General features: G+C 31.9%; 1 protein-coding gene across 9 annotated transcripts in view; it reads right to left on the minus strand.

Moving 5' to 3' along the window:
• The window catches only part of LOC107453633 (twitchin), a 264,438-nt gene that overhangs the window by 177,406 nt on the left and 63,542 nt on the right, over positions 1-23,490 (minus strand). For all 9 annotated transcript variants that reach the window (XM_087158572.1, XM_087158571.1, XM_087158570.1 and 6 more), the window contains 13 exons: positions 22,802-22,943; positions 20,886-21,010; positions 19,273-19,411; positions 14,301-14,431; positions 13,254-13,340; positions 11,574-11,780; positions 8,292-8,594; positions 5,852-6,009; positions 5,563-5,707; positions 4,892-5,036; positions 4,679-4,815; positions 2,501-2,806; positions 582-884 (listed from right to left, as the gene is read on the minus strand). In XM_087158572.1, the coding sequence (XP_087014698.1) occupies positions 582-884; positions 2,501-2,806; positions 4,679-4,815; positions 4,892-5,036; positions 5,563-5,707; positions 5,852-6,009; positions 8,292-8,594; positions 11,574-11,780; positions 13,254-13,340; positions 14,301-14,431; positions 19,273-19,411; positions 20,886-21,010; positions 22,802-22,943 (2,328 nt within the window). The remainder of the gene's footprint in view (positions 1-581; positions 885-2,500; positions 2,807-4,678; positions 4,816-4,891; positions 5,037-5,562; positions 5,708-5,851; positions 6,010-8,291; positions 8,595-11,573; positions 11,781-13,253; positions 13,341-14,300; positions 14,432-19,272; positions 19,412-20,885; positions 21,011-22,801; positions 22,944-23,490) is intronic.

Raw genomic sequence — 23,490 nt, forward strand, 5'->3', positions numbered from 1 at the left:
CTATCTATTTCATAAAATAACATTATTTTAACTTTTAATAATATCCATTATTATTTATTAAGGTCTTAAACAGTTTTTTCTTCTTTTTCCTCTAGTGTTAGTTGTTGTTGTTGTTGACGTATGCCTGTGTAGGCAGAGGCGGTGCGATTGTTCTTGTTTTCCAGTGGCACCATCTATGGCCAAGAATTCGACTTCTGCCACACCATACGTCGTACCCGTTTATAGGACAGACACATTCATACATCCATTCATTCATCCACAAATCGTAATTTTGACCTGAATCAGAGAACGATCGATCTCCAATCCAGTACCACCAGAGGTATTGATTTGTTATAGGAACATGGAGGACTTTTGCGACACGACAGATTTAACGTGCATCAGCCACTTTACTACAGCCTCTTTGGTCGACGGGGTTCGAACCCACGAACTCTCGAACATGGGCCCAACGCCCTATCGACCAGGTTATCCCGGCCCAGTGTTAGTTTGAGACCCTTTAAAGTGTATATTTCTATGGTTTAGTTTTAAACAAAAGGTTTCTTTTTTCCTAAACAAACATGTTAAAACGCATCATTGTTGCTTACAGTGTCTGTGTTTAACCGTGTGATTGTTGGTGGGATCACTGGGTTCTCCAATGCCAGCCTTGTTGACAGCCCTCACACGGAATTGTAGTACAGTGTTTTCCTTCAGTCCTTCAACCACTGCTCTGCACTTGTTGTCGGGTGTCTTCAGTGCTTCTGTCCAGGTGGCGCTGAATTTGTCTTTCATTTCGATGATGTAGCTCAGTATGGGTCGGCCACCGTCATTCTCGGGGGGAACCCATTTTAGTTCCACTTTTGTGTTGTCGTAGTCCACAATCTCTGGTTTTGGAGGTTTGCCAGGCTCATCTACAAATACACAACACATCATTTTTTTATGAAATACAAGAAGGCTCATTATATATTTTTCGATAGAACAAAACTTTTCTGAATTTCTTTCTTAAATTTAAAATCGCTTTAATAAAGCAATAACAAAGTAATTGAATTGAATTGAATGAAGAGTTTAGTGACGCTAGGTCCAGATGAAGACATGCTGCGCAGCAATAACAAGGGAGACTCATCATCTGTTGATATGGATAATTATTTGTAGCTTATGGAAAGACATTTTAGAAAAACAGCTTATTTTAACACTAGAAAGACTTAAACTTAGTATATACCTATCAGGGATCTGTCCAGACATTTTGTGAAAAGTCCGTTTATGCAAAATTGTGAAAAAAAACTACTCTTCATTTGTGAATATAAAATAAACGTTAAGTCACATTCTTTCAACCAGGGTCCTGCTTTTGTGAATGTGTGCAAATAGGGTCCTGTTATTGCAAAAAACTTTTTTAAGGAGTTTTTAAATTGTAAAGAGTTACAAGAGACTCAACACTGTAAAATTATAATTAAAATTTTAAAGATAAACAGCAATTGCTGTTACTAAATTAGAGATGCAACATACAAATATTTGGTATGTAGCCTATACTGCTGAATCCAGAATATTCATTTCGGACAAATAAAGGAAGAAGCGTCTGCCGAAGACAAAACTTGGTTCGTTTACATCTGTCTTCCCCCCCCCCTTAGGAAGGGTTTATTCGATTAACAAAACAATAATGAAGATAAACAAATCTGTGAAGGGTCCGATTAAAAGAAAAATCATTTTGTGAAGGGTTTTAAGTTAAAATATTTTGTGAAGGGTCCGTTTTTATAAAAAGATATTTTGCAATAGGTCCGTTAATGGACCCAAATTTCTTCTTAACAGACCCCTGAATATAGTGTCCAGAAGCAGTCAAAATTATTGGATTGTGAAAGAATAAATAATGTGTAAAGAAATTTGCTTAAAATTGATTTTTAATGTTTTTATATTATTTACAGTTATATAACACGCTATTAGTAAAAATGAACACTAAAAAAATTATATGTTGTACAAAAAGTCACAACATTCTAAGAAATTGCGTCATTCATATCATTGGATATACGTTTATCATTGTTTTTTCTAATTGAAATTAAAAAGTAGTCAAAAGGACTTCTTTAGGCAATCTAGTGTTAAAGCGCAAAATTAATTCAATTAAAAAAAACCCAAAAAAGCTCGAAATTAATTCAATTAAAAAAACAAACAAATATTTTACACTATTTAATTCTTTTTATATAAAATAGAGAATACCCTATACTGCGTGTGTCATCCATCAACCTTCATTTTTTGAATGCTTAAAAATAATTATATTAAAAAATATTTTTATTTAGGGAACAAAAATGAATACGTAAGTGAAAAGGAACATAAATGTTATAAGCCCTGTGACCCATTAATTTTTAGATCTATAAGAAAAAAGAAAAATGATCTCAAAATGTTTATTTGAGATCGTGGCATGAGACAAAGGATTTAAAACCCTTTTTCCAGCTTAATAATGAAAAATGTTAACTGACAACCTTCTACTTATCTAGAAATGCAAATCAGGGTTTTGTATAAACAGCAAAAAAAATGTTACCGTAAGGATTTTTAGCTTCGATGTCCTCGTCAGTGACGAGTGCCGGTGACTCTCCATCTTTGTTGACGGCCTTCACTCTGAATTTATATTTCTTCTTTGGGGTGAGGCCATCGACTGTAAAAGTGTCATCATTCGGACCCACTTCTCCCGCAGGTACCCATCGACCCGTGTCAGTGTCCATCTTCTCGATGACGTATCCTTTCAGTTCTTGACCACCCGTGTCTTCTGGCCTGTTCCATTTCAGCTTCACGTGATCGGCCCTCACTTCCTCCGCCTTCAAGGGTCCTCTGGGTGCTGTTGGTTTGTCTATATTAAAAGCAATTAAAATTATTGGAGTCATCCTCCGTTACATTGTTCAGATGTAAAATGAGCATTTTTCTTTTTAAAAAATTTGATTTCTTTTTGTATTAAAGAAATTCCTAAACAAGCAGAAATATATTTCAACACTATAAGTTGCTCTTAAAAGAAATGAATAATCTGTTCAAATGTACTTTAAAAAGGAATCACTATTTGTTTGTGTTTTCGATTTTTAAATTTTATTTCATAACCGTCGCTGAAGAGCCTTTTTGGGTTTACGACTATTAATGTTCAATGGGAGAACTTTTGCCATTGTGGAGGACTTTGTAATGGAACTAGCCCGCATTTGCGTTACATTGAGAGGAAAATCCCGAGAACCTCTCCCGGTTTGCCTGACGGCAAAGTTGACTCGAACCCATGATCCATCTACCACTGAGAATATTTTACGTCAGCACTGGGGTCGGTGAGAGCTGTGGGTGGAATTCGTATCAACCAGTTATCGTTAGGATTCGAACCCGGTTCAACTGAATAGAACAGGGATGAGATTGGTCAAAAGGCAAAAAAGCTGAATTTTCACACGAGTACATCTTACGTGATTTATAGCAAAAACATCAGTAACATATTCGCTGATGTTGTAATATAGCAACACCAGTTTTGGCTGATGTTGTAATATAGCAATAATCGCCGATAGAAAAACTGCCACATTTATAGTAACTAATTCAAAAAAAAAAACTTGCTTTTTACAAGAACCGCGCAATAACGGATTTTAAAATCGTGTGAATATAAATCACGTTATTGAAATAAGCGAATGAAACTCGATATTAAATTTCAAAAATGTGAAAATACAAATCATGATGCGTAACTTTCAGATCGCGTAAATACGAATTACGATACATTATTTCTAAATGGCGTTAATACGTATCCAAAGCCTAATTTTTAAATCTAGTGTAAATACGAAAATAGAAGTTGGATATTACAACAGCAAAAACGAATCACGACATTGGATAAACTCGCATGAATACGAAATCGTTACATAGAATTTTAAAAACGCCTGTATACAAATCGCGATATTGGATTTTTAAATCTCGTAAAGAAGAATTGCAATGAACGATATTGAAATCGCGAGAATAGGAATCGCAACGCGCAACTTTTAAATCAGGTAAATACGAAAATCGATGTTTGATATTAAAATGGAGCGACGTCTGAATTACGAAAATACGAGCTATTTAGCTAGCGGACGGGTAAAAATGAGGAAAATCTTACTTTCTGCTACTAGAAGCTAATAACTAAATTAAGTAGATATGCGAAAGGGTTGGCAGCTACGAAGTTTGAATTTTCTATACATCTTTCGATATATGATATCTATATATCAAATCGGAGGAAATAAACATAATTATATTATTTCAATGGCTGAATTTTCAGAAAAAACCGGAATATTAATTAAAAAAAACTGAAACTTTTAGAGAATCTGAGTTTTTAATAAAAAGTCTGAAATTCGAGAGACAAAAGCGAAAAAGGCGGAAATCCGCTAAAAAGCGGATAAATCTCATCCCTGATAGAAGGCGACTGTAATCACTATGGATTTGTGTTCACGATGTACTTGCATTGTAATTTATTTCATTTTATAACCGGAGTTAAAAAAGACGACTCCTATACGAGTTTACAATGTCGGTGTGCCACTTTGAACTGCTGGGCAAGGGGACTACTAGATCAAGCATTGGGGCACTTTGGTGGAGAACTTTTTGATTGAACTAACTGTGTTAAAGGGTGGTTATCGAGAGGTGTGTCTGAATATGCGTTAAAATGACATTTTCCCTCTAGTATATAACAATATTTAGTGACACATCTCTAAAAGCACTGCAATTTATCTTTGACACCTACCCAGGACAATGACGTCACCCCAAGAGGAGATGGCACCTGAAGTGTTTGTCAGTGTCAGGGTGTATTTCCCACTGTCAGCCCTCTCAGCGCTCTTCACGAGGATCGTCGTCTCTTTTGCAGTATTGTCAATAGTTATCCTATAATATTAAAATAAAAGTTTTTATTCAAATTATATAAAACATTTTTAGTTGACAAAAAACACAATGATCTTACTTTTTAGAAGGCATGAGTTCTTTGAGATCTTTTGCCCATTTGACAGTGGGAGGAGGCTCACCACCGAATTGAATTTCGTATTTGATCATTTGACCCTTTTTAATAATCATTCCTTTCACTTCATCGCCGATAATGTAAGGCTTGACTAAAACAAAAAAAAAAGGATTTTAATTTAATTATAAAATAAGACAGTTTAAATGACATGCATGTATATAGGCAGCAGGGCCCGGAGCTAAGGATCATTAGCCGGTAAATTAGTCAAATATCAAAAGTATTGGTCAATTTTAAAAAGTCTTCACCAAATGTTATGATTCATTTTTTTCCCTATCGAAGTAGTTTATTTGCACCCATTTCTAATGGGTGAATGAGGAGCATCTACCGAAAATGACTGTCAGCGAATACTGATTTGTTGAAAAAAATTCATTTTCTCAGAATTTAGAGTTAAATATATATTTTTCTTTTAGGTGGAAAAAAAGCATTCGCCAATACTTTCACCAAAATAGAATTTTGTTCGCCAAATGTACGATTTTATCGCATTTGGCGAGATGGCTTATCGCGGGCCCTGTTATAAACATGACTATTGATAAAGATTTTTAAAAAAAAAAACTTAATTCACTGTGTTGAAAATGGGTGTGCGTTCTATTTGTAAATAGATTTCTATGCATACATACCATATCTTGCTTTGGCGATGACTGGTTTTGATGGATCGCTGGGTTCACCGGGACCGGCTTTGTTGACAGCCTTCACCCTGAACTGGTATTGGACACCTTCCTTCAATCCTTCTACACGACATTTTAACTCATCTGGGCCCACTTCCTGACAATTAAACAAGCATGCATTTTTAAACAGTGATTCTAACAGAGGTTATATAAAATAAAAACTCCTTTTCTTCAGATTTTCGTGTTTGTATTTTATTTTTAAATACGTTGAGTAGCGAGAAGAGGGAAGAAAGTGACTTACCGGTCCTTGTGTCCATTCTCCTGAGAACTTATCTTTATATTCGACTATATAACTTGTGATGGGAGCTCCGCCATCAGTCTCTGGTTTTGTCCACCCTATGTCCACCCTGCCCACGTCCCAGTCTTGAATTTCAACATTTCCAGGCTTTGAGGGTTCATCTAAAGGGAGAAACATTTACATTGAATGAGATCAGTTTTTATTTTGTTTTGTGTACTACTTTTGAATGTGATCTTAACAATTATTTCGATTCAAGGAGTCCAAGAGGACCTCAAGACAAATCTTCACGATCTTTTCTTTTGCAGCATTTCGTTTTCTGATTTTATAATAATAATTCAACTTATGAAAATGTTATTTACATTCACATGATTAATAAAACATAAAAAGCAGCTGGAATTTTTCGATGGACCATTAACGAGATGACATTCTTTTTCATTTTACATTATTCAAATAGATATATGGAATAATAGTGTGCAAAAAAAGCTTTCAAGTATCTCCCCTTTTCCATGACGTTTGACATTCTGCATTGGGCTATTTGGCAGTCCAAAAAAAAAAAAGATGTTGAATAAGTTTTACTGCTTTTCTCAGAATAAAAATATGTCATAAAGAAGAGAAGAGCTCAGTATAATTTCTACTAAAAGAAAAAAAAAAGTCTTGTATGCATTAAAATAAAACTTAAATTCGAGCAATAAGATGTAGCATTTTGTTTTGTTTCCATTTTTGTGTCTCGGCATTCTTTACAAAGGAAAAACACACGCACAGAATATCACAGTTTTCATTTAAATTAGTATTTATTTCAAAATATTATCAAACTATATCAAATCAAATTATTTCTGTTAATAATATCGTATTTATTTTACAGAGGAAATATTTTCCACCACAGCCCACAAATGTTTTACAAAGGAAGTAAGAATAAGAAATTATGTACCATTTTTATTTTGAAGATACTATACAAAAATTTGAAAACTTCATTCTTGCATAAAATTGATATAATATTGCGAACTTTAATGAAAACCTAATTCCTAACAAATATTTAATCTGAAAATCATAGAATAGTTAAGAATAATTTGAATTAATAAACACACTGAACTATAATTTAAAGTCTAATTAAATTCCCTGCTGTGTTTTAAGAATAGGTAAAGAAAATGAGTCAAATTATTTTCATGCTTTATTATTTTTTACTTCAAAGATGGAGGGGAGCAAACACAATTTATATTTTTATTTAATATGTAAAAAGAGAGGAACTAGTAGAATAAACGACTTCTACATTAACTTATATGATATTTTTTATCTACAAAATCATTCATTTTTTTTTTAATTTGGTAGCTTGTTTTTAACATTGCTAAATTTATGTCAAAGATGATTCACATAATTTTTTTTTTTAATTTGTCTGAAATAGCAGAAAGTAGTTTTTGCGAGTTTTCTAATTATTGAGGGAGGTATATAACCAGGACAACGACTCATGCATATAAGCATCATACATATTCGCATACAATTAACCACATTTCTCTCTCATTTTTCTTTAAGATTTTATGTTTTATTTAATTACTTATTTATTATTGTTTAATATACTTTGATCATTGCAAAACTACAATCATGCCCTTATTTCCAAATCTCCATCTATTTGATCTAAATTTATTTGTTAAATAGTAGAAATAAATTTAATAAATGAATTTACAATAATAAGAATGAGCTTTAGGTAAGTAGATAAGCGTTCTCGTAATGCGTTATAAAATTTTAAGTATATGGATATAGTTAGATTAGAAGCTTCCAGTAACTTTTTATAACCTCTCTTTTAAAGTTAAAACTCTCAGTTCATTAAAGAAAAAAGTATCTATAAGGTGCACAAGGGAAAAAAGAAACATTTTAAAATTATCTCCCCCCCCCTTTTTTTTTTCTTATTTTTCTATCTTTTTCTTTCTAATTTTGAGCTTGTACATTTGTAACATTCCACCGCAATATTCCTTTTTATACATAAACTGTTCTACACTTTATTCAAAATTTATCAGAAAATTAACCATAGATTATACTTCATAAGCATCGAAAAGGAGCTTGTGACTTGCTTTTTTTTGCGCTGACGAGGGGGGAGAAAAAAAAATCATACTGACTTAATACTTAAATGTGAATCAATAAAAATAGGTTATTCATTCTATTTCCTTTAGAAATTAAATAAATTTGCATAGTTCTTTCAAGAAAAAATAATATATATATATATATATATATATATATATATATATATATATATATATATATATATATATATATATATATATATATATATATATATACTTTTTGTAGTGAATATAAAACCCTAAAACATTAGAGGGGAAAATTTCTGCTTAGGATGAAAACTCAAGTACACACAGATTTCGAAGCTGCTTAAATGGAAAATGTGATTACTTCAATAAACAACTAAAGTGTTGTTTCCATTAAAGTGACTTACCGTAGGGGTCTTTAGCAAAAGTGTTTTTAGGAGCCACCAGAGGTTGTGAGGATCCTTTCTCGTTGATGGCTCTTATCCTGAATTTGTATTCTTTCTTCGGAGTGAGGTCAGTCACATCAAACTTTGTATCTTGGGTGGTGGCCACTTCTGCCCATCCACCTCTCGCTCCCAGATCTTGTCTCTCGATGAGATAGTGGTTGAGGGGGATGCCTCCCGTGTCTTTACACGGCTTCCACGACAACTTGCAACGATCCCTGTACACATCGAACACTTCCAAAGGTCCTTCCGGTGGGGTGGGAACATCTAGTTGGGACACACACATCTTATTATTTCAATTTTTACAAATAGTTATTGTATATATACCTTAGTAAAAGGAGAAAAGTAATCAAATTACTTGACTGATTTTTAATGAGTTGATTGTTACCTATAACTGCTGAAATTATTTTAATATTGATTTAACAATCTAAATTACAGTTCTCCGCAACATAAAATGGTTACATAAAAGGGGTCTGTTTAGAAGAAATTTGGATCCGTTAACGGAGCCTTCACAAAATATATTTTCATAAAAACGGACCCTTCACAAAATATTTTAACTTAAAACCCTTCACAAAATGATTTTTCTTTTAATTGGACCCTTCACAAATTTGTTTATCATCATGATTGTTTTGTTAACTGAATAAACCCTTCCCAGGGCAGAGAACAAGAAAGATGGATGTAAACGAATTAAGTTTTGTCTTCGGGAGACGATTCTTCCATTATTCGTCCGAAATGAATATTCTGCGTTCAGCAGTATAGGCTAAATACCAAATATTTGTATGTTGCATCTCTAATTTATAAGCGGCAATTGCTGTTTATTTTTTGAAATTCAATTTTTTCATTATAATTTTACAGTGTTTAGCATAATCTTGTATCTCTTTACAATTTAAAAACTCCTTGAAAGAGTTTTTTGCAATAACCGGAGCCTATTTGCACAAGTTTATAAAAGCAGGACCCTGGTTGAAAGAATGATTAATTTTTTCACAATTTCGCAAAAACCGAACCTTTCACAAAATGTCTGGACAGACCCCTGCATAAAGAGATTGTATTGTGTAAGGGCCTTTAACGAGACTATTATTTAAAGTCCCTGTTTGCACTACCAATATACTGCTCTTATTTAAAAATAAATAAAATAGTGTGACCTGATACGGGGAGCTTAGAAACAATTTCCAAAAAAAAAAAAAAAAAAAAAAGGTGAGACAGTAGTATGTTATACGTCATTTTATCCATTTTGTTTCCTCTGTATACTTATAATGAACCAGTATGCAGAAACACACACGGGGGGGGGGGGAAGGGCTGAGTGACCAGAAGTTTTAACCGAAGAAATATGAATGGGTTACAAATGTAATACATTTCATATTTTTTTTTAATGAGCATGATTTTATAGGGACAAAATACTTCTACAATGAGTGGTTTCGATGTCAAATTTAAAATTTAGCGTGAAATCTTCTTATCAATTCTATCATTAATGGTTTTGAGGAAAACTAAAGGCGAGGTCTTATCAAGTTTATTATAAAAGCTTTTTTTGAAAAAAATTATTATGGAAAAAGTAAACAACTTTGTTATTTTAGACAAAAACCAGAATGCAAGTAATCGTTCAAATGATTGCCAAAAAATATTTCATAAATTAAAAATTATACTAAATATGGTTTTTGCGACGATTTTTTTTAAAAATTGCCCATACTAACCCCCCTCTCCCCTATAAGTAAAATTACGTTTCATTCATCACTTCTAATTGCGTCGCCCATGCCTAAATACAAATATTTCTTTTCCAAGTTCAGGTAATCAATCTCATCTCAAAATGTGCTTGCATAAAGTTAAAAACATTAAACAAAATTATTTTTTTCACTCGACTTTTAAGAAAAAACTAAGCCACGATGGGGGTTGTTGGCTATAAAATTATTATATTTTGCCTCTAAACCAGTTTACCATGAAACGCGAGACTTTGACAATGATAAAATCGAAATTTAAATAGACCACTTCTTTAAAATTCAATTTCTGAGTAACTATTCGGCCGGTTTTGTTCAAATTTCGTACTTTGCCTTATAAAATTACGTTTCTTAAAATGATGTTAGAATTTGTATATCTTATAATTCAACACTTATTTGATTCTTTTTAAATAAAATAAGAAAATAAATTTAAAAAAATTATTATTATCATCATAATTATTTTTTCAAGGAAAGATCTTAGGATAAACGAATTTTATAGCTGTGTTTAAAAAATTCTCAATTCCCTTTAAAATGTTCTCGAGATATGGCGTAGTAAGTAAAAAGTAAAATTAACATGAAGGGTTCCAAACTTTGGACAGCTGACCCAGATGATCAGATTGAGTCCTAGTACGTGAAAATCTGATCATTAAAAAAATTACTCAGGGGATTCATTTTTTATTTATTTAGCTCACCACACAAGATGAGCTCTAAAAAAACGTTATGAAGGAGAAATTTGAGAAAGTGTTTACAGATATTTCTCACGTTTTTTATTCATATAGCATTTTTACGCTTGAATCATTATTAGTTTGCGAAAAAAACCTCTTAAAGTACAACATAAAAATACAAAACAATAACACTTTCTCTTTCACCCCCTCAAAAAGGTTTTTTTCTTTGTTTGTTTTTAGTTTGCAATCCTCGTGGCACAGTCACCTATCTAATTTTGTATTTTCAACAAAGTACAATGAAAGAAAAATAGCAGAAAATTTTCACTTCTTTTTCATACTGTAAATAAGAATGTGGAGAATAAGATTAAAAGCATTTTAAAAACAGAAAAAAAGTTAGAAATATCAAATATTCCATTGATAATAATTTTTCAATTAAATATTATTAATGGAGCGTTCCTGTGCCACAGGTCCTGGGTTCGATCCTCGAGCCGGGCACGGTTGGCTCAGACTTTCATCTCTTCAGAGGTTCGATAAATGAGGACCAGGCTTGATTGGGCACTGGGAGCTTAGAGTTCGGCTGACCACCTAATCGGAATATCTGCTCCTGCAAGCCAGAGTCCAAGGTCAAGAAAACTGAGATGGGCACAGTAGGCCTTGGCCCTCTATGGGCTGTCGCGCCACTGAGTATAGTTTACTATTAATGGAATATTAAGTAACACTATATTTAATATTCGATTTCATATTTATTATATTTAGTTATTTTAATTAATATATATTTATATATTTATTATACATTATATTGCAGAAATATTAGAAATATTTAATAGCATTTTTTCTTTCATTGTAACAGAGAATGAGAATAAAGGACTTACCTAAGATGTTGATATCTAAATCGCAGGTCGCTTCACCCTGAGAATTGGTGAGAGAAAAACCATACTTTCCTGTCGATGCACGAATTGCTTTTCGGAATGTGATCACCACCTTCTCATCCTTAACCACTATGTCCACTTCCTTAGCTGTGACCGCCTGTCCATTGCGCAGCAATTTTGCAACCGCCTTAGACGTCCTTTTTCCAACAACTAATAAAGTAACAATTGAATCAAAACCTTACAATTAAGTGCTCTTTAAAAGAATGCAGTTATTAACATTTGATAAGTCAAGTTAAACAACAAAAAGTGTTTCAAATGAAATACAGGCATTTCTAAAGAGAAACAGCAATGGATTTCAGCCATCTCCCATTCAGTTGAATCATGTTTGACAAATGAAAAAAAAAAAAAAAAAATTCTTTTGCTTGGCTTGTTTAATTTCCACTTTCTAGAATGAAATCAGAGTTTCAAACCTTAAATAAGCTTACATATTTGGGCAGTCAATATTTTAAATGACGAAAATTCACTATATAAATATTTTTTTGACGCATTTTTGACACTAGTTCAGGTTAGAAAAAGGGGAAAAGTTTCCTCCCCCTAATATCAGTCTAACTTAATATATCATAAATTAAATCATAAGAATTTTTTTCTTTTTTTTTTGACATTTGACTCATTTCTTTGAAAGTTAGGATTTTCTCAATTAAAACAAAATTAACAAAATAGATTAAGTATATGAATATCTTATAACTTTAAAAACTAAATTTTACCATTAGTAAAATAAATAAAAAGTAATCATAAAAATTAATTTACAAATTAATAAAAATATAAACAAACTTTAAAATTGAGTTAAAAAATAGTTATCTAAAATAGTTCTATGGGAATATTTATTCAGAGAAAGTTCTTTTATTTTTTATTGTAACTTAAAATAGCATCTGCAATAATATGTAAGAGTATTTCGGGTGAGTGCCTTCAATCATAATAATTGCATCTTAATACTTGAAAATCCAATAATATCAAAAGCAAGGTATTTTCTCTTTTCATTCACCGCACTCTAAATTATAATTATTTTCCATCCGGGTCGGCATGATTTAAATAACTTTATAAACTTAGAGGATAAAACTCATTGATTCAAATCAACTGGTTTATTTCAATAAAATAAATAAATAAATAAATAAAAAAACCATCAATCCACACCTGCTATCACATCCACCAGAACCTGAAATAAACGCTCACCTGAAATGACCAAAAAAGTACAAATTGCTGCTGCTGTTGTGCAAAGCATGGACATAAGGATACTTTTATAACTTTTTTATTGTGGACATCTTACCCATTGAACACGTTTCAAACCTTCTGGGTTTCTAAACACACTAAACTAACCTTTTTTTTTTTTTAAATGTCCTAACATTCTTTTATTTTACTCGGCAATTAGCCACGCATATATTTTTTTGCTCGTGTATTTTAATTGTTATGCATTCATATTACTCATATTCTCGTTTTTTGTATTAGATTGATTGATAAAGCGCTATGCAGATAGCCAAGGGGGCGGGGAACTCCGGAGTCTATCCCCCTCTTCAAGCCTGTGGAGGACCTCCCTCTAACCCAGGGGCCGGGCAACAGGCACGCCCACGGAGAGGCCGAAAGCTGTGTTCGAGGCGGGGGTACAAATAGCATAATAAAATGACTTACTTTCATAAGGGATTTCAATGGTGTAAGGTTTCCCACTATCTCCAACAAAGTCAAATTTATCCAACTTGATGATCGGGGCTTTTTCAGCTGTAAATGAATAATTTTTATATCATTTTAAACAATTATTTAGTTTGAAATAAGTGAGATCAATAAGTAAAAATGAATGAATTTATATTCTGCCGTGGTTGCATTTAGTCCTCTGTGAAAATATTATTTTAATTAAAAACCAACTTTATAAAATTTTATAATGTCGAAATGTTTTTTTTTTCTCCCTTCCCAGGTTCTTTAATTTTGGCATCGGTCATAAATATTATATTTTTTGCATCAAAAATGAAGTAAAATCATGACGGATTTTTAAAAAAAATATTAACAAGATGTTTATCTAAAACTTGAAACATGATCTGGATCGATGTGATCTGGATGTTATGCAAAAATAAAATGTTTGTGTCAAATGGATGAGAAAGCTAGATGGAAATATATTAAGAGCTTTTCCAATGCTTCAACTAATTCTATGTGGCAGAATATAAAAAGTCTATGGGCTTGATGAAAAAAAAAAAGTTTTTTTCTTTTTTCAACCTTCGTTAAAATCATCCGTTTAGAGATATAATTATGAATGATTTTAAGGTGTTTACGCAAATGCACTCCCACTGAATTACATTGTTTCAAAATACTTGATTTGTAGAGAAACCAAAATAGCCACTCATTCAACCTTCATAAAAAGAATCTCATCGTCATCATGAATGGTTCGACAGCCCAGGGTGGGCCGTGTCCTTCTCAACAAGTTTTTTCCAGGCTAATCTTTTTCCTGCTAGTGTTTTTCAGTTTTTAGTTTTTAAGACCAAAATGTCTTTTTCTAGGCCATCCATCCATCTCAAATTCGTCCCGTCTCTTTTTCGTGCACCAACTGGTCTGGTATTGAAAACTTTTTTGAGTGGTAGGATTATCGTTCATTCAGATAACATGGCCTGTCCATTTTATTCCTTAATAAAGTTAATAATGGTCAGATTCATTATCTGAGTGATAAAGTTTTAAATGAAAGAATCTTACCTTGTTCAACTGTGAGTTTGCAAGAGGTCTTGAGATCTTTAGCTTGGCACCTGTATTCGCCGGCATCCTCCATTTCAAGAGTTTTAAAAATCAGATGATGTTTTCCGTCATCGTGCATTTTGAAGAACACCCTGCAGAACAACCAACACTTCACTCACTATTTCTGAATTATTTTCGTTAATTTCGTCGAAAAACCGAGATTGTTTACAATTCTAGCACACATTCCTAAAAGTTTGATTTATTCTCGCACTATATGCTGAACACTCCACAAAAGTTACAAAAAAGGGCACGTATATTGTAAAATAAAGTCATCGATGTTTTTATAAGAAGTTTTACAAAAGTCTGTCAACTGTATTATATAGTTTTAAAATATTTAATTTTTATCGGTTAAGCCTTGTTCGAATTCATATTCTCTCTGTGGTGTGTCTATGTTTAAATAATTTTAATCAAAAAAATTTTGCGTGCATGGTTAAATGTTTTTAATAGTAACACATTCAGAGATTGTTTTTAAAGTGTATAGCCGATATTTGAATCTTGTTTCTTCAATTTTTAAAAATTAAAAGAAAGTTATAAACAAATATGCAGATGCTGCAATAATCTGCCGCGTTTCTGATACCGGAGTTTTCATTGATTTGATCTCTCAATTTCCAAAAAAATATTTTCTATTGTATCTCTTTGGATTTATTCCATCAAGAAGAGAACATTTCCTCCACATGATTCGATACAAATGAGGACCTGATTCTTAGTACAGATAATAAAAATATTTTCTGCATCCAATTAAATTTTTCTTGCACGAGCTACTATAGTAGACGCAAATTGTCACTTTATTGCCTCATATGAGTCACTTAGGGATAAAGTCAAATATTAATTTGTTTTCTTCTCAGTATTTTGTTCCAAACATGCCGCAAATACCTACTTCACAAAAGTGATTTTAAACAAGTAATATTAAAAAAAAAATTTAAGCCAATTCCTGCTTAGATCAAGAAATAAATATTTAATTTTAACTTATTTTTAATTAAATATTTAAACAATTTTATCCCATATAAAACTAAAATTAATGAATTAAACGTAATTAATGAGTTAAATTTAATTAATGAATTAAATTTAATGAATGAATTAAAATTAATGAATGAATTAATATTTGAAAAAACTGTATTAACATCAAGTGTCATTCACTTTAAGTCTTAAAAAAATTGTATTTGAACTTAAGTGGATGAATAAAAAGTATTTCATTAACGATTGAAAATTGGAACAAGATATTATGAAGAGTGTGAACAAATAGAAGGAATTGTATAATGTCTTTTTATCGAGTACTATAATATTATGAAATAATGTGACATAAGAAGTCACGGAAAGAAAGACGTATTATTGGCATATTTCTGAAGAAAAGTTCACATTTTAGTTTAGGTTTTAAAAGTCATATTAAGAGGCTTTGAGAAATAGTTTTTATTACTCTCATTAAAACATCCCTTAATTGAATTTCTGCTTATTTCTCTTTTCAAATACTTATTCAATATTTTCACCCTATTTTTTTTCTTCAGGTTGGTAGGTACTTTATTTACTACGCACTAGAGCTGCACAATGGGCTATTGGAGATGGTTTGGGAAACATCCTTGAGGATGATCCGAAGACATGCCATCACCATTTTGATCCGCTGCACAAAGGGGATGGCTCCCCTGGGTTGGTAGCCCGACAAATAAAGCGCGAAGACGAGCGTTTTTCTGTAGCATTTACTGTAGCGTTTTACTTATCGAGCACCGATACAGCGCACCCTTGGACCTGCGCAGACTGATCAAAGTGGTCACAAAACCGCTTACTGACCGCAGTCAGTGATGCGACTTTACACATTGTCGACTCCCGGGCACTTCTTTGGCACCGTATTTCATTCATCACTTACAATCTTACATTCCAATCTTACACGCCAATCTTACATTCGCTAAGTCGGCTTTCAAATTTTCTCGCGAAAATCTTCGAATATTAATTCGCGCATGTTTCACTTGCGACATACCATTTAAAAAACGCATGAGTGAACATGAGGTGTGAATAAATTTAGCTGCTTTAAAAGTTTTTGTGTATTATCATTCTCTTTTTATTCGGACTTCCTGAAACACATATTTATTTCTTACTTTTTTATTTCCTTTTTAGGATAAAGTTTTGTTGTGGGTGTAGGATATATGAGTAGGGTATATCTTTTTAATTATTTTTATAAATTTATTGCAAATAATTTATGGTGTCTTTGCCAAGTATGCGGACACAATATTCAATAATGCAGAAGGGTTTTGTACCTTATTGTTTAGTTTTTAAAACCTTTAATTTAAGTAACTACACAATTTATGAGTTTTAAGCATTTTCTTTTTATATACGTGTAATGAAGAGGAGATTGTTGCTGTCAGCTTTATGCATGAATTTATTCTTTTTTACTTTTCTGACATTGATATCTATGATTAAATTTGATGTCATGATTCCCATTTGCAGTGCTAATAATATTTGCGTCCAAACAATTGTACTTAGATTTGACACTTTTTTGTAAATGTTATGTCCCAAACGATAAATTCCTTCATACGTATTCCTTCATACGTCCACAGCTTTGGTAGCCAAGACTTAAAAATTTATGGCAGTTAAAGTATATTTATGAGGTGAACACAATTTTGATTAAAGAAAACTTTTTATGATTTGTAAAATAAGAATATAATGTAAACAGTAAGCATCAACTTTGACATTCTCATATCATAACTGTATAACAATTTAAGGACAATCTGTTTATTTATTTCTGATTCATTAAAGACAAGATATTGAGTCAAATAAGAGAATCTTAACAATTTTTTAATTTAATAATTTACTTTAAATAAAGAAAGTAGTTTTAAAGCAATTGGGTTGAAAGGCTGAGGACTTACACTTTTCTCAAAAAAAATTAATCGATGTTACGATAATAAAACAAAACTCTTGCGATCAGTTATCTCAGCAAAAGTAAGATTTTTATTATCAAATAAGAAACAATTATTACCATTCTGCAAGGAAAAAATAAAATAAAATAGGTCATACAGTTTTCAGACACACAGACTGCATGACAATCTGAGAATAAATATTTTAACTTTTAAAGTAAATTACATACAATAAAAGCTATTGCGTAAAAAAAATTAAAAAACAAGTTGTTACAAATGAGACTATTATATGATTCCAGCAACTAAAAAATTATTTTGGAATTTTAAAGACTAATGAATACTATTAAATAATAACAGAAAAGTTTTCTGTGTCTCTTTTGTCTCATTTTTGAAGCAGAATATAAATCAAAATACACATCTCACTTTTTTTGATCCTGCTTTTCTCTGAATCGTTCTTATTAAAATAGATGAATGGTGTTAAATTACGTTACCTTAAGTTAGTAAATGTGTTTTCGCACTTAGGAGGAAAAAAATGCCTAATTTTAGATTGACAATAAATGTAATAATTTTAATAGTATTTTTTCCATATCTTATTTAGAAGCCCAAAAATTGAATAAAAAATTTATAAAATATATAGATCAATTGTTGAGTTTTAGAATCTAATAAGCTAAAGTTGTTATAAAATTATGAATAAAAAGTTACAAGATGGATAAGTTATGAAATTAATGAAGCATAGAATGAAAGGATAAATATATATAGCAAAATATATGATAAAATTAATTAGGAAACAATTAAAACGAAGGTGAGTAATTTCAGATACATACAAATAATAGTGATAGAAGCAAGAAAAATGGAAAATATCGGAATTTTCCCCGACAAATTTAAGAAACATTAAAAAAAGTTAAGCAGCCACAACTTTAAGTTTCAATAAATATGATTTGTTGTTATAAAAAATAAGTTAACTATACGAAAATAGTAGTGAGTATGCCAGAGATTTATTTCTTTATGTCATGGCTTTACTAAAAATATTTTTTCTCCTTGTTTTCATAATAGCACGCATTTTACAGAAAATATTTGAACAAATTTAATGAAAATATTTTCAAGTTTTTTTAAAGACTCTCTTATGAAGGAAATATTGTCAATCAAAAGTTGTTCAGTATAAAATATATGCAATTTTTTTAAGATATTGTAAGCATTTTGAAGAATACATATTTTTTCGAAAATTGAAACAATTGAAAAAACCTGGTAAAAATGAAGGAAATGAAAATAATTATTTTTCTAACTGCGTAATAATTTTAATAGTTTTATCTTTAAAAATATGTACACTTAATAATGTGATGATTTATATAGGGGATTATTTTTGTAAACTTTGTTTATTAATTAAGATATTCAAAAGAAATTGATTATTCTGAAGATATAAATATTTTATTACTCCAGATTTTTATTTAATCTATAAGAATAGTTTCTATTTGAAATTTTTTTAACCGAAATATGTATGCAATTAACTGAAATAATTGTGTGTATGTAAATTTTTCTTCCTCTTTCTTTATAGAAGGACGAAGTATTTTGTTCTCGATATTTGAATTTTTCTAGTCTTAAACGAGGATAAAATTTTAACTTAATTCAACAAGCAACTTTTAAAAATATCCATGAGCGCGAAGATTCATTTATGACTTTTGCGAGTGCTGTATTGAGGCGAGCGTAGGGTTGCCTCTGAGTGAGGGTTACTAGATAAGGCGGTGAAACAGTTGACAAATAAAACCGCGGCGAGTGGAGGTGCCCAGGAGTCGACAATGTGTAAAGTCGCGTCAGTGATGCTTGACCTCGGTGTTCTACTGGGAACCGTGTCTTTACGATCAGTCAACTGCGTGATCTTTTTTCAGAATCTTAAGAATTTCAGTATGTTTCTTAATTAGAATTTCAATACATTAAAGTACTTGGAATTTAAAAAATATCAATTATTTAAATTATAATTTTGTTAAAGATACCAAGCAGTTATTGGCACATTTAAAAGAACCACATACATTAGACTAAAAAGAAATCAATTATTTAAACTATTAAAGTTCAATGAGTGTCATAAATGAATAAACCTTTCAGTGGGAGTGATGGGTTCTCCGTTCTTAAACCATTCGACGGGAGCTTTTTTATCCAACATTTCCACTTCCAATATTCCCTTCGCTCTCTCCAGTAATGTACAGTCTTTCAGTTTCTTCACTATTTTATTAGCAGCTGAAAACAATCATTTCGGAATCAATCTCTTTTCAACACATCATTTTAAACACCAGTATTTCTTAAACAACTCAGGGAGAAAATTATCATGTTATAAATTAAATTATCGTGCATCTATTTCATAACTATATAGTGAATGATATTTGGACAAAAGATTCGACATATATAGTTTCCCAAGCCAACTGTCTTAAAAAAATCAGAAGTATTTCTCCCAGTAATTGAATGAGAAGAGTTTGCTAGTTTCTCTTTCCATAAAAAAATTCACTTTTTTAAATACTGAAGCTCTCATTGGATGTTTCATAACCGTCGATGAACCCAAGTTTTTTTTTTGGTTTTACGACCACTCATGTTCAACTCCGCAGCCTTGTCATTTCGAACCCAATCCAGAAGACAAGGGAACTCCTGGATCGAGTATTGGGAGAAATTTGCCCTAGTGGAGGACTTTTTCATGGAACTAACCCGCATTTGCGTTGCATGGAGAGATAAATCACGAAAACAACGGCAAGGGGACCCATGATCCGTCTACCACTGATGACTTCAGCACTGCTGTCGGTGCAATTCGGATGCGGAATTGGTATAGACAGGGATTCGAACCCGGTTCGCCTCATTGGAAGGTGACCGCTCTATCCCCTGAGTCATTGCGGCTCTTTATTGGATGTTTGCTGGGGATCAATATAGTAGCATTAAGTTGGCAGCCATAAAGTTAATTAGAAAACCGCGTAACAAAAATTCACCGCATTAAAAAAATTATGATTTGAGATGAATTACAAAACCTTTTAAAACAATTTGTCCAGACCAAGAAGTCTTTAACATAATATCCATATGTTAAAAGTAAGCTTCTGAAGTCAGACTTTGAAATAGGAACTCATAATAATCTAAAAGGTAGTCCTGCAAAATATTACATGCCTCATATTGGTTGGATCTTTTTTGCTCAGGAAATTGTGAAACTCTGTCTTTGAAAGAAATAATATAAGCGGAATAAAATCTTCCGTAATATGAATAAAATTGAGTTACTTGTAATGTTTTCGTTACTCAAAAAAATAAAGCGCTTTCATTATTTTTTAACAATCGACTTTAAAGTACTTTATAATCGACTTAATATCGTCCAATTTATCCAATCCTCTTATTTATATTATATCGTCTAATTTAATTCATTAACACTCGAACGTAAACAACTGCAAACCGGTTTCAATCGCGTAAAAACAAGAACGCTGCATAGTATCACCTAATAATTAAGAATTTACACCGAATCTTATAGTGCGCCTAAAAATTTCGCCAGGGACAGTAATTTTAAAATATTTTTACAGGTGAATTTTTAGTGATGCATTCAATTGCAATCTAGTGCGGAAGTCGCAGATGACAAAAATGACATGGTTTATTTGTAAATGTTTTTAAGAAAATAGTCTATGATAAATGTTTCTACATTAAATAAAAGTCTCATAAAAAAAGTGAAAAACAAATAATGTGTGCTTACGTTCAACAATCATTTCACAAACAGTGCTGTCAGCATTGGATTTGCATGTATATTTTCCTTCATCCGTTAAACGCACTCCTTTGAAGACAAGCCTTCTGCGTCTTATTTGGGAAACCTGCTCAATTCTGTAGGCAAAACAGACATGATTGTTTAGGGTCAATAGGGAAATACAATACTTAAAAACATATGTATACAGGAATAACATAATTATACTTATTAAAACTGTTTAGTAGTTACTTATAATAGCTTTTGGTACCAAATCATTTTTTAAGGTTCCAAACTTTTCGTTTTGCGTTAACTGTTCAATTTTACTTGATTCGTTAGTTGTTGTTGTTGTTGTTACTTTACGTCGCACTAGAGCTGCACAATGGGCTATTGGCGACGGTCTGGGAAACATCCCGGAGGATAATCCGAAGACATGCCATCACAATTTTGATCCTCTGCGGAAGGGATGGCACCCCCGCTTCGGTAGCCCGACGACCTGCGCGCGAAGTCGAGCACTTTACGATAGCACAGTTTAACGAGGATCAATACCGCACACCCTCGGTCCCTACGCAGACTGATCCAAGTGGTCACCCACCCGCACACTGACCGTAGCCAGTGATGCTTGACTTCGGTGATCTGCTGGGAACCGTGTCTTAACGATCAGTCCACTGCGGGACTTACTTGATTCGTTAACTGGACCTTTGATAGGTAGGTATTTTATTTGCGTCGCACTGGAGCCGCAGAATGGGCTATTGGCGACGACATCCCTGAAGATGATCCGAAGAATCACAATTTTGATCCAGTGCAGAGGGGAGGTAACCCGACTATTACTGACCCGCAGCCAGTGATGCTTGACTTTAGTGTTCTACTGGGAACAGTGTCTTTACGATTAGCCTACTGCGGGACAACTTTTGTTAGTTAAATAAAATAGAAATTATAGCGCGTTAATAGACAATAATGTCTAAAGTTCCTTGAGATCAATGCACAACATAATCGGTCAAAAGAAACTCACAGAAGAGAACAACTTTGATGGAATGAACTTCTTTGTATTTCAATAAACAAGTTCATTCTGTCAAATATGTCAATCTTCGACAAAATTTCATTCCGTTTTTGTAAGAATGATCTTGTTAGTGGAAAGTTTGTTATCATGGCAATCACTCCACTGCATGAATTTAACTCAATGAATTTAACTCAGGATGAGATTATCATTAGCAGAAATTGAATAGAACAATCGCTAAAAGTGTTTTAGGAGTGCTAATTCCATTGTTAGTCATGATAATTAAGCCTCACTCAACTCGTTAATTATTAATCTTTGGTAAAAAGATATTTTCAATGGTAAGTCAAATTTTCAACAACTTTTCGTTAGGTTTTTTGTTAGGTATAACATTTGAATCGAATAGGATATATGCATAGAGAAATTGCTATGATTGGTCTTTGAAATTTTTTTTTACTCCTCTGCATTTTACAGACATTTATTTTATTTTTTTTAAAAAACAAATTCTTTAGCACCCCGGAATATTGTCTCAAAAATAAAAATGAAAAACAAGTACTGTGAAGAAAACAATTTAAAGTCAATTCCTACTATGGTCAACAAAGAAACATTTTATTTTAGTCACTTTTTATTAAATAATTAAAAAATTTCCCATATAAAACCAAAATGAATTACATTGAATGAATTAATTAATATTTGTAAAAAAAAACTGTCTTAGCATCGAGTATCATCCACTACAAGCTTAAAAAAAAAAAAAGGAATTGAATGGATGAATGAAAAGTATTTTATGAAGGATTGAAAATATGAACAAGATATATAAATATATATAGGAAGAGTGTGAACTAATAATAGAAAATTAAAAAAAAAATCCCAAACAAAAGCTGAATTCAGTTGTTAGGGGAAATGTTTTTACATAATAGATGAAGTAAGTGAGACTCACATGGGATCTGGTTTCAATTCTTTATCGTTTTTGAACCATTGAACTTTTCCTTCCCAATCATCCAATTCACATTCAATAAATACTTCATTATTCTCAATCACTTTGATGCTCTTCAGGGGTTTCGTGAACTTAAACAGTTGTTCTAAAAAAGATGAAAATCCAATTTCAGTCAGCATTCATTATAGAATCAGTCATTTTATTTTTTACTTTTGAAAAATTGACCTTAAAACAAAGTGTCAAATTAAAATAGAAAAAAAAAATCAGTCATTTAAGCCATTCAATGTTTTTAAACTTAATGACTGATAAAAGTAAATGAAAAAAAAAAAGGAAAATTCGTTTAAACGTTTTAAAATAAAATATAGCCTGGTTGGCAGGACCTTGAACTCAAGTCTGTGAGAACCGACCGAAGACTCAAAGTATAGTAAATGGTGACTGGTGCGCGTTAAATCAGTCTGATCATAAAGTCCTCTGTTTGGTACTATATTGGAGATGGATCGTTCTCCGGTTTTGGTCAAAATTACGATTTGTGGATGAGTCCGCCCTATAAACAGGTGTGACAGAAGTCGAATTTTTGGCCGCGCCACTGGAGAAACACTCCTTTACCTCTAACGACAACAACAAAAGAAAATATCATTTATTTGAGCTGCATTATTTTTGAATCTGAAAGAGTCTTTCTAACACGAAGGATA

This window comes from Parasteatoda tepidariorum, chromosome 3 (assembly GCF_982258835.1).
Source record: "Parasteatoda tepidariorum strain Cologne lab strain chromosome 3, Ptep-v5.0, whole genome shotgun sequence".
Lineage (NCBI taxonomy): Eukaryota > Metazoa > Arthropoda > Arachnida > Araneae > Theridiidae > Parasteatoda > Parasteatoda tepidariorum.